The sequence below is a fragment of the Hyperoodon ampullatus genome (genome assembly GCF_949752795.1).
Source record: "Hyperoodon ampullatus genome assembly, chromosome: 5".
Lineage (NCBI taxonomy): Eukaryota > Metazoa > Chordata > Mammalia > Artiodactyla > Ziphiidae > Hyperoodon > Hyperoodon ampullatus.
Genome location: NC_136918.1, coordinates 80,703,310 through 80,720,843, shown reverse-complemented (window position 1 = coordinate 80,720,843; position 17,534 = coordinate 80,703,310). Strand labels below are relative to the sequence as shown.

Sequence of the window (17,534 nt, the reverse complement as noted above, 5' to 3'; positions counted from 1 at the left end):
TTTACTCTACCTATATACAGCAGAACCTCACTAATGACACCCTCCATCCCCCCCTACCTCTGCCCCCATGTTTACTATCTCTGCACTCTCTCTAGCTATACAACCAACTGGAAAGTTAGTTCTCCTTCTTCATTCTCTTGAATTAGCCAGTTTTATTCTGATCATCCATTAACTTCTATTAATTAGTATGTGCTTTAAAGTTGCATCTGCACAACAGTTACATCTTTGCCTTAGTAAATAAGATGACTATTTGCAAAGACTGCTCCAAAATCAGAATAGGGAGGATCAAACAGAAATAACACAAATTATTGACATCAAGTAGCACCTCTTTCCTGGACAGCTGTGTCCTTATATGGAAACACTGTTCAAGTATAATAGTGATCTAGAAGGATAGGGAGAAAGTACTACTAAGTGATCATAGCCCAGTTTCAGAATGGCTGCTAAGACAGGGCAGCATTTAACAACTTTAATAAAGAAGGGCCATATTACAAAGTGATGTCATGTTCAACTTAATACATTGAGTTTTATGAAAAACCATTTCAAGGATATATTCACAGGGTCCATTTGAAGAGGTACAAAGATGCATGCACATCCTTTTCACTGAGATCCACAGAATCACATAAACAGTCTGACAGCCACAGAGATTGCATGCCATGTCTACATATACCACATCCATGTACACACATATTCTTCAACTCCTCAAAGTCATATGCACATTCAGACATACACAGAGTCATATTTATGTTTGATAACCTGGGCAAATATAAAAAGTTGAAATATCAAAATAAAACATTCTTCACTCCTTTTTAAAAATTTGTAACAATTAGATATGTGTGAACAAAGTCTGAATTAAATCATTTACTCTTTAAAACGAGCCTTTTCTTTACTTTAGTTGATTCTATTATTTGACAATATGAAAACTGCCCACTCACAAAAGTCCTTCCAATATTTTAGAGACCATATTCTAAAACCTAAGCCAATTTATTTTCACGTTAATCTGTCTTATGAACACAATTTACTAAAGAACAGGTAAATAGCATTTACCAGGTTCTAAATCATTATATTGCAGTAAGCCTTAGGATCAAATGAGATACCACTTCACACTCACTGAGACGGCTATTAAAAAAAAAAAAAAGGAAGACAAGTATTTGTGAGGATGTGAAGAAATGGGGACCCTTGTAACATTCCTGGTAGGAATGTAAAATGTGCAAGCCATTGTGCAAAATGGTTTGGTAGTTCCTCAAGAAATTAAACATAGAATTACCATATGACTCAAAAAACCTGAAAACAAGTATTCAAACAAATTCATACTTGTACACAATGGTCATAGCAGCACTATTCACAATAGCCAGAAGGTAGAAACAAACCAAATGTCCATCAGTACAATGAATGGATAAACAAAATGTGGTATATCCCTATGCTATGGACTGAAGGTTTGTGTCCCCTTAAACTTCATATGCTGAAGCCCTAATCCACAATGTGATGGTATCTGGAAGTGGAGCCTTAGGGAGGAAACTTGGTTATGAGGGTAGAACCCTCATGAATAGGATTAGTGGTCTTATAAGAAACGACACAAGAGAGGTGATCTCTCTTCACCATATAAGCAAGAAAGTAGCCATCTGCAAACCAGGAGGTGGGCCCTTGCCGAACACTGAATTTGCTGGCATCTTGATCTTGATGTTCCCAACCTCCAGAACCGTGAGAGATAAATGTTTGCTGCTTAAACCTAAGTGTCCATCGACAGATGAATGGATAAAGAAGATGTGGCACATATATATAATGGAATATTACTCAGCCATAAAAAGAAACGAAATTGAGTTATTTGTAGTGAGGTGGATGGACCTAGAGTCTGTCATACAGAGTGAAGTAAGTCAGAAAGAGAAAAACAAACACCGTATGCTAACACATATATATGGAATCTAAAAAAAAAAAAAAGGTTCTGAAGAACCTAGGGGCAGGACAGGAATAAAGATGCAGACGTAGAGAATGGACTTGAGGACACAGGGAGGGGGAAGGGTAAGCTGGGAGGAAGAGAGAGAGTGGCATGGACTTATATATACTACCAAACGTAAAATAGATAGCTAGTGGGAAGCAGCCGCATAGCACAGGGAGATCAGCTCGGTGTTTGTCACCACCTAGAGGGGTGGAATAGGGAGGGTGGGAGGAAGACGCAAGAGGGAGGAGATACGGGGATATATGTATATGTATAGCTGATTCACTTTTTTATAAAGCAGAAACTAACACACCATTGTAAGGCAATTATACTCCAATAAAGATGTTTAAAAAAAATAAATAAACGTTTGCTGCTTAATCCACCTAGTTTATGGTACTTTGTTATAGTTGCCTGAACTGATTAAGACATGATATAATGAAATATTATTCTGCCATAAAAAGGAATGAACTACTGATACATGCTACAACATAGATGAGCCCTGAAAACATGCTAAGTGAAAGAAGCCAGACACAAAAGGTCCCACATTATGTCATTCCATCATATGAAATACCCAGAACAGGGAAATCTATAGAGACAGAAAGCAGATTGGTGGCTACCCAGGGCTGAAGGAGGGATTAATGGAGACTGAGTGCTTAATGGGTATGGAGTTTTCTTCAGGAGCAATGAAAATGTTTTGGAATTTGACAGAGGTGGTAGCTGCACAACAATGTGAATGTATTAAACACCACTGGATTGTTTACTTTAAAATGGTTCATCTTATGCTATTTTATCTGAATTTATTTTAACTGAATTTTATCTCAGTTTTTTAAAAAGCTTAGAAATTCATAAAATAACAAACTTAGTTGTTTTAAAGTTTTTTTCTTTAGTAATAATAGAAAATTATTAGCCAGTGACTAAAGAGTCAAATGTAATTACTTCAGAAATGGTGCATGGGAACGGTGAAACCGAATCCTGGATTTTTAAATCTGATCAAAGAAAGGTTTAAGCAGCATCTCATTTTCAATCAACACATACAGGTGCACACACACATTGAAGAGTATGTATCAAAATATGTCTCAATTTAATTATTCCTCAAAATGTATCCATCATAAATATCATCTTGTATGCAGCATTTGAGTTTCTACCAAGTTGTTCACTTGACAAGGGGCTGTCTTGATTTGTGTATTCTGAGAAACAAAGTACTTGCTGGAGAAGATACTTAGCATGGGAAAAAACTCAATCAAGGTTCCCTTCAAAATTTGAGAAACTTTAAAGTTACCTGACAGAAATGGTAAAAAAAGAGGTAAAGAAACTTAGCACTGACTTAGTAGTTTCTGATGTCAAGACTCCACAGTTCCACTGGATGTCATTGTATACAAAAGCCTTTTAGATACCACTTTAAAAAGCAGTCCACTAAATAATTATATTATGCAGACAATAAACATATACCTACAGTACAAAAAGGAAAAAATGTATCGTGTTATGTAAATGGATACATGTAGAATTTCCAATGGCAGTCTCAGACAGATTCAAAAAGTGCTTTGTATTAAAAACTTTAGGTGATGTAACCTAAAAAACTATACAGATGGTTCAAAAAGTAGCTCTACTGATAACAAAGACACAGATGTAAAAGATGCATATAGAGTTTGAAGAAAATTGTTTTATGAAATTTGAGATGTAAAAAAAATTCCTAACCCAATATTAACTTTATATACTATACAATTTTAAACACATTCAAGTTAACAAAAAGAACCCTTTTGGGATCTTCTAAATGGGAAAATAGAGGATCACTTTATATTCAAGGATTACCAGCTTTAGCATTAGAAAAAAGATTGAAAAGAGCTACACCATAAAATGCTAAAAGTGATTATTTTGAAGGCTAAAAGTAATTACTTTGGGACTGTGATTTTAGTTTTCTCTACCTCCTCTGCATTTTCAACATTTTCTTCCATCTACATGTATTACTCGATTAAAACAAAAACAGTGGGCTTCCCTGGTGGCACAGTGGTTGAGAGTCTGCCTGCCAATGCAGGGGACACGGGTTCGTGCCCCGGTCCGGGAAGATCCCACATGCCACGGAGTGGCTGGGTCCGTGAGCCACGGCCACTGAGCCTGTGCGTCCAGAGCCTGTGCTCCGCAACGGGAGAGGCCACAACAGTGAGAGGCCCACGTACCGCAATAAAAAACCAAAAAACAAAAAACAAAAGCAGTAAGAATTAAAAATAAAATTTATTTTCTCAAGAGGTCTAAAACTTGTATGATATGGAATCAATGAATTTCTGATCTGGAAGAGGCCAAGAGTCTCCCAGTCTAACCTTCTGCCAAATCAGAATCATCTTATCTACAATATTTGACATCATCCAGCTTTTCCCTGATATACAGATCAATATTCTGAAAACAGCTTGTTCCACTATTACCAGTTGAAAACTTCTTTATTGATTCATTATTTAGTCTCTATTTATGCCAGGGGCTGAGGTCTTTATTTGAGGTATTTTTCTCAGGAGTCCCTGAAGTCTTCACTTTTCCAGGCTCTATATCCAATTCTGCTCCTTTGTATACCCTACCTGGCATTCATTAACATTCTTCTTAGAGAGGCATAACCAGGACTTAAAACAACATTCCAAATGATTTCTGATCAGCCCTAGTCAAAATTAATAGTCCCAGGATACCTGAACATTTTTCTTAGATGAATGGAGACTACATCAGCACTGCCAGCATTACATAATAGCGACAGCTTAAGGTTATAGCCAACTGAATCATCCAGGTCTATTTTACTAGCAACTTAGATGTTCCAAATCTAAAGTTTAAGCAGCACGTTTTTCCACAATCAATTTTAGAAAAGTTTAAATATGGGGGGAAAATTGGCTTTATAATAAAGGAAATATATCTATTTCCTGATCACAGAAAGCTCTCCATCCCCCTTCTATATTTTTAGCTTGAATAATCAATCAAAACAAGCAATCTATTTATTCCTTGTTTTATCTATAGGGAATTGTACACATTTAATGTTCAGTTTAGGAAGAAAATCATATCATCAGAGGCAGTGTGGTTGATGAATGAATGAAAAATGAACACAGAAATGGTGAAGAAATGACTATCCCTGGGCTTTTTAGAAACCATCAATGCACAAACTTAGTTTTCCTATCAGTGTTTTCTCAGCAGCAATGATGCCAAGCCCCAGAAGGGATGAGAATTTCTCTTCTACATCCCTTATATATATAAAGTTATATTAAGTTCCAAGAAGGGGTTTATAGGACTCTAGTTTTCTCCATCTGTATAATGTCTAAAATTACAAAAATACAGCCACCAATTTATTCCCAGGTTAAAAAAACTTGATATAAGTCCTTGGGAAGCAAGAAATTTTAATATTCTAAGTTTCAGATACAAAGCTGAAGGTTAAATTATACATTAGTCTTACTAGTGATAAACCTCACTCAGTGAAATCTCTATATAACTTCTCCAGTGCCAAGATTTATCATAATCTGCTAAAAATTAGAGAAGCTATGCCTATTTGAAACTTTTTACCTGCCATTATTTTGTTCAAAACCATACAAGTGGTAGCCTAATAAGTGGTTAGATAGGATGCTTCCTACCTGCATAAGTACTTAATATGCCTACTTTTATCCTACACAGATTTAATTAACAGAGTGTCACTTCATACACATGTGTAATTTTCCCAGAAATGGTAAAAGAATTAAGTGTTAGGAGTTACCTTGAGTGGTGAAGTTGAAGAGTGCAGGTGTGTCTCGCCCATTTGGTAGTTTGACATTTGGGTCCCGTAATTCATCAAAAAATGAATGTGCACAAGCTTCCAGTGGTGTCAATCGGGCAGTTGGGGTATACTCCAGCAGACGGCTACACAGTGCAATCGCCTCTGGTGGAGTTCGAGGTCGGAAGACCTATGGTATAAAAAAAGAGAAGGTACAATTAATGTTTCCTTGTAAGAATCTTAGCAAATTATTCTCTGAGTACTGAGTTAATTCCCACCATGTACAAAAACATGGTTGCATTTGTGAAAGGAACCTTCTAGAATGAAAGGAGTTAACTGCATATGATTTACCACAGTGATGTGAACTGCTAATTAAAGACTATATGAGAAAAGCTCAGAGAAAAAACTAGGGGAAATAGAAAAAAAATCTACATATGCTAATCATAAAGCAGTACAATCAAACATGCACACAAAATGTGACAGGCACAAAAGAAAGCCTGGGCTCTGGAGGCAAGCGCAACTAGAAGAATACAAAATTAATTTTAAAGTTTTGACTGCTGTGGCAATAGATAAAACGTTGCCTCTTTTGTGTGATTTTTTTAGCAGAACGATTATGGATAATGGACAGCACTGTTCAAATTTTGGCAATTAATATCTTCTAAAAAAGAAAAGCTGTTTTACTCTTAGTCTATAAATATTAATGATTTGGTATTAACTCTTCAATAAGCAGAGACTATTATTATTTGAGGAAATTCTTGAATATCCAGAACTTCGCAAAATGTCCAAAATTGTTTTTTCAGGTAGCTGTTGTCACGAACATGGCCAGTTTACCCTCATTTGAATAAATATTCTAGGGCTTTAATCAGGAATAGAGAAATGTATTTTTCATTAAGAGCTATTAATTCACAGAAAAAGTAAACTGAAAGCTATACTGAAGCAAAATGCAAATAAATAAATTTGCTTAAAGGAACAGAAAGCTTTCTACTCATCTATGTCTTAAAACTCCTAATAAATATATGAAACTATGAAAAATATACTGTGTTCTAAATTTTGGACAGTTAAAGAATAAAAGCAGAAGGGGAAAAACAAATAAACGAACAGAAAGCCTTTGAAACTAAAGAAAAATGAAACATATATCCCTTGACAGGAAGAACACAGAATCAAATAGAAGGTGTAGTAGTGGCAGTGGTGGAGGTGGACAGACACATAAAGAGAAAGAGATGTGTAAAAATGGAGGGAAATAGACCTAAAAGTGAGGAAAGGACATGTAGATTGTGACAAGGCACAGAGGAGCCTGGGAGGCTTAAGTTTTCCTAACGAGAAAGGCTCATGTAACATTTGTCTATTCGACTAGGCTGAAAGCAGAACTGGTTACTACTACAGAACTCATTAGGTTATAAGAGACTATTTAGAAGAGTACTCTACTCTGAAAATCTTGTTTTATTCCTTTTGTTTTTACACAAAGTTTATTATTAATAAAGATATTTTCCATGGAAATTGAGAGATTGGTTTGGGTAGGATATTAGAAATTTATTTCTGGACATTAAAGGCCTTAGTTAATTTATTTGGCTTGTTAGAAAACCCTCTCTCTAAGGTCAAAAACTGCTTTATCTTTATTCTTTTGAGTAATCTGACTTGCCTCAGTCAAGGAGTTACTGTATTATTTGAAATGTTGAGATCTTACACTGTTCTTAGTCATTTCCCCCTTTCTTGCTCCCCAGCCAGAACCATAATCAAAGTGTGAAAGAAAATAATCAGTGGAAATATTTAGAAAATTTTTCATAAAAATATTAAGCAGTACTGACATATTTTATCCCTGAGGGCAATTTGCATTTGACAGCATATGGATTTATTTTGCTAGCTAGTCTAATAAAAATGTCTCTGCACCAATATGGTAACACATAAGTAGAATTAAAAGTACCACCAACAAAAGCAGAAATAAATATCTTCTAACGTTCAAATGCAGGGTAGTTAGACAGTGAGTGTAGTTTAAATGAAAAAAAAATTTGTGTTACTGCTATTAATAAATCAGTATTGTAAGCTTATTTCTGATTATTAAAAAAAAAGTCATCCACATCTTTCTGGTTTCTTACTGGCTACAAGTGACCATCCATGTTGGTACTAAGACACATATTAGCTTATTCTTGCCAGGGAATCCTAACTCACAGTATCAAAGAGTTAAAAACAATAAAGAAAAAAATTCATTCCAAGAGCCTAAAATTAAGACTTAACCTGCCTTTTAAAAATGTATCCATTATTAATTTAAACCCCTTGAGAGATTCTTGATGAGAGAAGTCTTGGTTCAGTAATCTATGGATAAAGGTTAAGTGGAAAATTATGTGGGGTCAAAACCCAGTGTACCCAAAGTCCAGATTTCTGACCATAAGACTGGGTGTGGTAGCATGCAACTTTCAAAAATTACAGGCCAGACCGGAAACAGCTCTTCTGAATTATGTTTGTGTCTAAAGAAAAGGAAACCAGTAACTATTGAGATTTGGCTTCTTTTTTTGGCTGCAATGCGCAGCATGCAGAACTTCCCCAACCAGGGATCGAACCTGTCCCCACTTCAGTGGAAATACAGAGTCTTAACCCCTGGACTGCCATGGAAGTCCCTGGCTTTTAGTTTCTGCTGCTTTTCATTCCTTACTCATTTAAATTGCCTAACACTCGGAATCTTTGGTTCTGTGGATCTTTGTCAATATTTATTCTTGTAAAAATAATAATTTTTAAACCCCTCAACTCCTAAACTTCAGCTTAGATGTCAATAAATCACTCAGGAAACTGACAATCTAAATATACTATAAGCAAAACCTATACCATACAGTGAGTAAAAACAGAAATCACAGCTACCTACATTGTTTTTACTATTACATTTCAAGAATGAATAACTATTTAGCCTTTCAAAAAAAGTTTTCCCCCTAGTTTTATAGACCTGCCCTGAAATTTTGGGAAAAAAAAAATTAAGTACATACCCGAACTCCTGAGGTGAAATGTCCTGTTCCTGACGAATCCTAAAGATGAGAATGCAGTGAAATAATCCAAACAGGGGAAGTCAATCCAAAAGAGAATAGTCCAGCAAGGAAAAATATATCCAATGTTATAAGAAATCCATGGTGTGGGGGGGGGACATAGAAAATGTTTATACAGTTATAAACTTTAAACATCAGTCTCCACAGTAGCAAGTCCAAGTTTTAAAAATTATTTCACCACAGTGTATGCAAAAAAAATTTTGATTGCGCAATGGTGAGGCACAGTAAAGAAACATTTTAATTTTAGTTAATTATGTTCCGATGCCAGTGCGTTTATTAAAAAAATACAAAACCAAAAAAAGTTAAAATCAAAATGAAATCTAGAAGTAAAGTTCCCAAAGTAAAGTGTTTGGTCTTCTACGACCTGGATTCATTGTCCATTGACATGGCTTGGGAGGGGGCATATCAGACTGCTTTTAAAGATACGAGTTCCCAATTTGCTAATTTTCTCTATTAATGAATTTCAGTACACAGTATAAACATTTTTTGCTAAATTATTAGTGATGAGAGAAAAGTAATAAATATATTTAATTTATATTACTATAGATTTCAAGCCAGATATTTTCAATTTGTGTGAGCTAAGAAGGATCAGGCCACCGCGGATTATTCTCCATTTTGGATTGACTTCCCTGCTAAGAGATGTTTACTGACATTCTCATTATCTTAGAGGACTCTTCAGGAAATTGACATATCACCTCAGGAGTGCGGGTATTAACTTACTTTTTCTATTGTGGGCTTTGCCCCCTGATACCCTTGCACCCATTACTTAGGAAAAATAATGAACATTCTTTCTTTTTGGAAAAACTCACTGAAAAAAATTCTATATCTTTGAGCACTACAAATTCAACACAGTTCCATCTGCAAATATGCCCAATTCACCCACCAAAAGCTAAACAAAAATATATACAATGAACAATACAACTAAGGGACAGTCACAGTTATAGGTGACATGCATAGTAATGTACACCAACACCTAGGCACAACGGAGCCAATTATGCAAAAGGGAGGTAGTAGGGTCTATTATGTCTAGGTATTGAGAACAAAAAATGGCAGAACTCACCAGTAGCTGTGAATTCCCTTGGCTATTCTAAGAGAATTTAACATTCTTTTAGGATAGTTTCCAGTGGGGGAATTAAATATTTTGCAAAAATAAATAATCCGCGGATTATTTTTAGTCTGCAGACTAAAATTTAGTACACGGATTAAAATCCGGCCCATCAGGATAAAAATCTCTCATGAACTTAAAACACAACCAGGTGGACAAAAATAGAAAACCAGACTAAAAAAACTGAGAGCACAAAGTAAGACTCAACTGGGCCAACTAATAATTAGTGCGCAGACTAAATATGGCCAGCCAAGAATGTCAGCAAGGCCATGAAGAGCCCAAAACACCCCCTGTAAAAACTAAAACCAAAAATAAATAAATAAAACAAAACAGAACAAAGCAAAAAATAAATAAACAAAAGAAGAAAACAAAAGAGAAAGGAAAAACTGAAAAGAACCAAAACACTGACATGAACTTTTAAGTGATTCAAATACTACCTCACCTGTGCAGCAACTCATTTTCTTAAATTGAAACGAACTCTCATCACAAATACTAGTCTATAGAAGAAACTAAGAGAAAAAAATTCATTTTTTTCCAAAATAAATTCTCTGTGGTACTGAACAAATGCAAATGAGTCCTTAACAGAAGAATTATTCAAAATAAATTTGTATTTGGATAACTCAGGAAGGACAGAGGTAATTTTCTCCTTTACATGTCCTAGAATAGACTTTTGCCATCAAACATCAAATTTCAACCTGGAGCTAATTGTTATGACTGAATCATAAGCCCCTTAAAATTACCATTTATAAATGGTCATATATACCACATCAAGGCCTATTGTTGATTCTCATAGCATCAGCTTTCAACAATTCCACTGTATTAAACAGCCAACCAGAGCAATGTAAGAATGCCTATGGGCAATGATAATTAATCTAAGTAGAATGCAAAACAAGTACTGTGCCTGGTTCTAACAGCTACTCCTCCCAAGTTTTCACTGTGATAAATGTACAATACAGACACTGTTCTCTGGTCATACACAAAGTACACAAGCATCCAATGTTAAAAACTGATACACCATGAACACTCCTGAAGAGCAACCCTAATATATAAAATTATTTGCAATTTGTAAGCCTAAATACAGGACTAAAAGTGACACAATGCCATGGATTTGTTGAGTAGTTAATTATGCTAATTAATCAAGTTAATTAAGAAAAGAACTTAAGTCTACTGAAGTGCTCATGTGCAGTACATAATTCATAAGAAACAAAAACATCCTTTCCTTAGCCACAGCAGAGCCAGCATTCAGTACATTTCAGCTGCACTAATTAAAAGGCTAATGGAGCTTTCCTGAGCTCTAATACACATAAGGAATATCATATGTGTGTTGATATCAGCATTTAACTATGAAATGAAATTTCTCCCTCTAATCTCATTTACTGATAAAATAGTACTATACTATAGAAGTGTGAATTACCAAATGTCCACTTATCCAATTTAATCTTTCATTGTTCATAAAATGGTTACTATAGTCAGCTTGATCTTCCTAAGAATATAATATTTTCTTTTCATCCACACCTCCTTATCTTAAGGGATAGTCCCCTAAACTACAGCAATTCCTAACTTTAGCGACACCTAAGCAAATCTAAATCCTCCTTCAAAAGTACCCACCCTCATTCCCCCTGGCCCTTCTATCACCCTTAAAGGAGGCTTCCTTTTCCCCTCCACCACCCATGCTGGAAATCTTCCCTATAATACCTATAGTATGTGAAACAACTTTGAATACCAATAGCACATAATCAAGTATATGGTTATATATTATTCAATACTTGCTTCAACTGAGTCAGTTATATCATCTCTAAGTTTTTCAAAGAGGAGGACTATATATTTTAGTTCTTTTGCATCCTTTATGGTAGCCAGCACAGCACTGATTACATAAGAGATAAGTGTTTTAAAGAACAAATGATTAAGTCAGAAACAGATTTTTGCCTTCTTTTTCAATTCACCCTCAATCCTATCCTCTGCTCCCCACAAGTGACCTTGAAACTTATGTCTTAGCATTCTTTCTTTTTTATATTATTCTTCGCACATATGGACTAGCCACACTAGTAGCTGGATTTTAATGTGCAATAGTTTCCGAAGAAATAGGGGTAAAACCAGTATAAACAGAAAAGTGAGGAGGTCTATTCACATAGGAAAATAGATGATGTAGGTAGAAAATTCAGTAGAGAACGTAGTAGATTTATGAGACAAGTGATAATGTACTAGTTGAGGTCAGCATGCAGATGGGGTTGAGTAATAATATAGAAATTGATTACCTAAGCAATAGAACAAAACAGAAGTGGCAGACTTAGGAACCAATAGAAATCCCCAACACAGTTTTACACTTTCTGGAATACATGTGAGCAAAACAAGGCAGACAGACCAGAAAAGGTAGAGTGGACTTGCAAAAAAAAAAAAGTTTGACAGCAATTTTTGTTTTGCGCTCTCTAAGACCCTCTGAAGACATTTTTGGTAACATGTGAAACTGTAGTTAGAACAGGTAAGTTTACCAAGTGAAAAATCTTGTATTCAAAGGCGCAGGGAATAAAAAACCAACATTATGAAGAAAAGTCTTTTAAAAAATATTATAGTGGGGCTTTTTGGTTTAGCTTTAAGCATAGAGAATAATACATATAATAAGCAGTTCATCTGGTCTGAGTCCTTGATGGCTGAAATGGCCTCAATTTTCTGCTTACTCTATTAGCTAGCTGGAAACACTAGTATTCATTCATTTCACAGCATGTGGACCGTGTTCTAAGAAATCAAGTATGTAAGGACTGATTTTTGTAGATAAGGCTTTCTGGGATACTTAACCAATGATCCAAGGTCCTCACATACCCTAAAGACAATCAAGTATTAAGTAAACTTAATACTTAATATTAAGTTTTGGCATACATACTCATGTATGCCAAAAACTCAGCAACAAACATTTTGAGGTAATAGATATTCATTTTATTACTACCATTCAAGAGAGAAATTAGAAACTGATACAATACATATGGTATGAATTGATAGGTACTACAGGAGTAGTGGGAATAATCATGTGGTGGGAATAATCATGTAGAATTTGGATAATTAGAAAATGTTTCACGGGAGAAGTGAGATTTGAGGTCTTGACAGAAGGTCAAGACTTGGTAAGCAGAGAAAAAAAGAATGTTCTAAGTGTTCACTAGGAAGCGGTAGAAACGAATGTGGCTTCTCTGGGGAACCATTAGGAGAACAGTTTGATTAGACCAAAAAATTCAGCATGACTGCATGATCCCTGCAAAGTGAGGACAACACTGTCATATGTAGCTAACATATTAAACAGCAATAGGTCAACAGAAAGAGACCAAGGCCCTTGGGATTCTAATTTACTTCCTTCTACTAACCAGATATATCATTTATGAATTTTATTACTCTGAAAGAATATACAGACATCTGAGTTATCTAACTGACCTCACAGGATTACTTATTACTGGGATAAAGGGGAATACCTGTTTTAACTTTAAACAAAACGTTACTCAAAATTGGGAAGAAATTTATATAACTATTACAATGTAACCTTATTAGAAACCCTTAATCTACCCTAACTAAACACTAAGCTTTTAAATTCATTGCTTAACTGTATGCATTTAAGGGTGAAGGAGCTGGGCACTTGGGAAAGACTGCGTTTAACAGACTAGATGCCTCAGGAAAGATTAAGAGCAGGACGAAGAACTAAATCTCTTGTTTTTCTGGAAAGGAAAACCAGAAATGATCAGGAGCAGAGCGACTGGATAATCTGTCACCCAAACTAGGACAGTGAAGAGTGTGAAGGAATGTGGCATTAATAATTTCACTGGACAAGCATAAATTGGGACACATGATCACTCTTGTCTCTATGTGTATAGTATGTCAAATTTTCCTAAAGGCAATGAGGAATCAGAAAACTTTTAAATAGGAGTGACAGTATCACATGTGCTTTTAAGAAAGCTGACTTTGACAGCAATGAGGATGTGAAAGATATGAAGGAGGGAACTCAGGATGTAGGAGGTTGTTTTAACAATTCTATGATACAATGATGGGCTAAACTAAAGTCAGGGCAGTGGAGACAGAGAGGGCAAATCACAGAACTACACTGGAGGTACAATCTTTACATTTACTCTGAACTAAAATGAAATAATCCTTTATATGCATACTTTGTTTTCAAAAGAATTTGGAGAAAAGACACAACAGCTAATTTCTATCTTACCAAAACAAAACAAAAAAGACAAAAACAAAAAAAATTTTGAGGCACAAAGAATGGGAGAAGTGCTTAAACTAGATCATTACTTCATACCTAACAGAACTGTCATTTGACCAAATCTCCATGTACCAAATGCAGAATATTTCAGCTTCTTCTCTTCTTCCAACCAATCTCCATCTCTGTTTAATTTTCAATTTACTTTTATTATCACTTCCTTTTGCTTCCCATCTGGCTTTTATTCTTTTAAGTGTACACCATACACCAGTGGGGAGGTATTTATCCTCCCCACCTTCACTCTCAATATTCGTCCCTGTTTCAAAACATTAGAACATATTTCCTTTCCAACTTAAGCCTCAAATGCTTATCCAACGAATTAGGTTGTTATGGCTATTAAGTAATAGTCAAGGCCATCTTATTGGATTTCTAAATTCTCAAGATTCCCACTATATATCACACTAGGATTATTTCATTGTTTTGTCCTTCTGTTTGCTATCTTTCTTACACATCTTAATACCCTCACCTCAATGTTTCCACAGTAGACATTTTCTCCCTTGATCTTTTTGTCTGCCTACATTCTTTGAGAACAAGAGCTCCCGGATCTGGGGATATAGCTGTACTACACTGCCGCATAGGAAAGGAGGGTTTACATGCTCACAGCTTCAGGAAATGGGGCTAAATGGGTTTTAACAGAAGACCTCAATAAAGGCAAAGCAGGTTTTGTTTCCAGACTCCCGTTTACCTGCCCTCCAAAGGCAAAAAGCTCTTCTCTTTAGAGAACATTTTGTATGTTTAAAAAAAATAATTCCATTGGCTGCCTAGCATAAGAGAGCATTTCTCAAGTTGGTGCTCACTATCACAAGGCAGGGGAGAGGGGACTGAGTTCCCTCTAGAAATTTAAAATTTTGTATTATTATTTTGATAATAATCTACTTAAAAAAATCAATATATTCTGGATCACCTGGATGACAGAGTAGTGCCGTGGAATTTCTACGTCTGAATTTGGTTTTGTGTTTGCATCCACAATAACAGCAACCTAATGGTGTGCACTATTAAGAAATTAACATAAGTGTACTATTACATAATAAATGCATTTGTACCAAGTGAGAACCCAATTATGTTACATATATGAATGAAGAGTTCACAAGAGTTTGAAGAGACAAAATAGGTGGGAGAATTGAGTTATTATTCTACACATGGTACAGGAATGGAAGCCTAAATAAAACAAACAAGTAAAAGGGCTTTGTATAGATTATTCAAGTTTGAAAAGCATTAGTGTAAGATATAGAAACATCAGGAATCCACAAAGGCAAAAGAAGATGTAAAGCATGCAAATTCACCACAAATCTTCAATTGCCTGCATGGTAATTATAATAAACCATTCCTCACATACCATCCTGGCTAATACTTGAAGAGATACAATCCAGGGGGGGAAAATGCAGAATATGACACACACTAATACTAGTGTCAGTCTTGATTTAAAAAAAAAAAAAAAATTGAGGACAAGGACTACTAAATAAGATCTCATGACCTCGTTTCAGCATTATATTTGTCAGAAACTCTATACATGTGATGAATACTTAGATTAGATTCAACCAAAAAGAATTTTACTTTTCTTTCTTCCTAAAAATAACATGCTTATTAAAGAAAATATGGAAATATAGAAATGCAGAACAAAGAAAATAAAATCACCTACACTCTTCTTACCCTAACTATTATTAGCATTTTGGAATATTTCCCTGTATTAATTCAATACACAGAATTCTCTTTGCTTTTTGTTTCTCTTTAACATGGTTGAAATCACTTGTTATAAACACTTTAACTTGGAGTAACTTTGCTGGATTCAAACTGTAACTCAGCTTCTAAATCCAAACAGGCCACCTAGGATTCTCTGAGTTTAGAAATTCTGAGTGAGACACCCTAAATATCTTCTGACCCAAATTCAAAATAAACTTGAAGTACAAAGACCAAAGAATGATTTACCTCAGAATATTTAGTGTTTATTGTAAACTTAAAAAGAGGGTGGGGGAGAGGGCAACATCTTAGTCAGTGAAAGCTACAACCTATAGTTCTGGCACTAAAATATTACTGAGGTCTTTGATTCTAAATAATAAATAATTAGTAATAAGAGGATTTTCTGAAGTGAAGAGAGGTGAAGAGAAGTGAAGAGAAGTGAAGATAGTGATAACTCGAAGGAAAGTAACTTGAATCATAATACAACTTAGAGAAAGAGACCTACTTTTAATCTAAAAGTGTAAATTATTTCACCTAGCCCTAAATTACTTCACCTCTTATTATAAAAGATCTATAACCAATTAAATGAACTTGTCAATGATCAAAACATGTTATATATATACATTTTTAAATATACAAAGTCTCTGCTTGAAATACATATTAAAAAGCTGAAAACTTCCAACCCACAAAATATATAATGAAATATAAGTAAGTTGGGAAGGGGGATGCATGCATGGCACGTAACTAGGAGTTTAAAAGACCAGGCATTAAACACACACACACACACACACACACACACACACACACACATATGAGAAGAAGCTTAATCCTGGCTTTGTCACAGCCACCTATGGAATCTTGGATAAGTCATTTGACATGTTTAGACAGAGTTTCAGAATCTATAAAATGAGAGATTCACTCTAGCTATAAACCCTATTGAGATTATTTTTCTTTTCCCTCTGCATACAATCTCACAAATCAAACTGACATGAAAACAACTTTGTAATAAAATCGCTCTAGAATCATCTCAATTAAGTATCAAAGCAAAAAATAAAGTCTTCTCATAAATTAGTACTATGGCTCTTAGAACTGGCTCCGTCTAAATGTTGCGGTTAGGCTTTTCCAATGGCTAGTGACACGCTGTTGACATATTAATTGCTTTCAATGTATATTACTAGTATGATCAAATCTTCATTTTATTCCTGCTCCCAAAACACCAATAGGAAAGTAAACAAAAGAACACAGGGCTTCCCTGGTGGCACAGTGGTTGAGAGTCCGCCTGCCGATGCAGGGGACACGGGTTCGTGCCCCGGTCCGGGAAGATCCCACATGCCGCGGAGCGGCTGGGCCCGTGAGCCATGGCCGCTGAGCCTGCGCGTCCAGAGCTTGCACTCCTCAACGGGAGAGGACACAACAGTGAGAGGCCCGCATACCGCAAAAAAAAAAAAAAAAAAAAAAAAAAAAAGAACACAAAATATCATCTATAATAAGGTCTATACATTAACAGTTTAAAAAATAAAAATATATAAAATGTATATTTTCATATGCTATATGATACTGAACTAATAATAAACACTTCTAACTATGTAAAGAAATTACTTCTGAATTTTAAGTAGTCAAAATTTATACATAAGATCCTGCTCCTAATGAAATTCTTTATTTGAATGCTATGTATATGTACTGTCCTCATCATACAAATAAAAACCCAGGCTGGAAACTTTCTACAGGAAGTCAGTGGGGATGAAACTATATGGTCAATGAAACACTGAAGTACAGCTATCTAATTAACTTTACGTGCAGAAAGTGCTATTGTACTTTGTACTCTGGCAGCCATCTAGTCT

The 17,534-nt window shown here is 35.2% G+C and overlaps 1 protein-coding gene across 2 annotated transcripts in view; it reads right to left on the bottom strand.

Moving 5' to 3' along the window:
• GSK3B (glycogen synthase kinase 3 beta) overlaps nt 1-17,534 on the bottom strand; it is a 200,276-nt gene that overhangs the window by 23,914 nt on the left and 158,828 nt on the right. Inside the window, exons 9-10 of one of the 2 annotated variants that reach the window (XM_079704208.1) lie at nt 8,615-8,653; nt 5,646-5,832 (exon numbers count right to left, since the gene is read on the bottom strand). In XM_079704208.1, coding sequence (XP_079560334.1) covers nt 5,646-5,832; nt 8,615-8,653 — 226 coding nt within the window. The remainder of the gene's footprint in view (nt 1-5,645; nt 5,833-8,614; nt 8,654-17,534) is intronic. The other variant, XM_079704209.1, reaches the window with a different exon arrangement.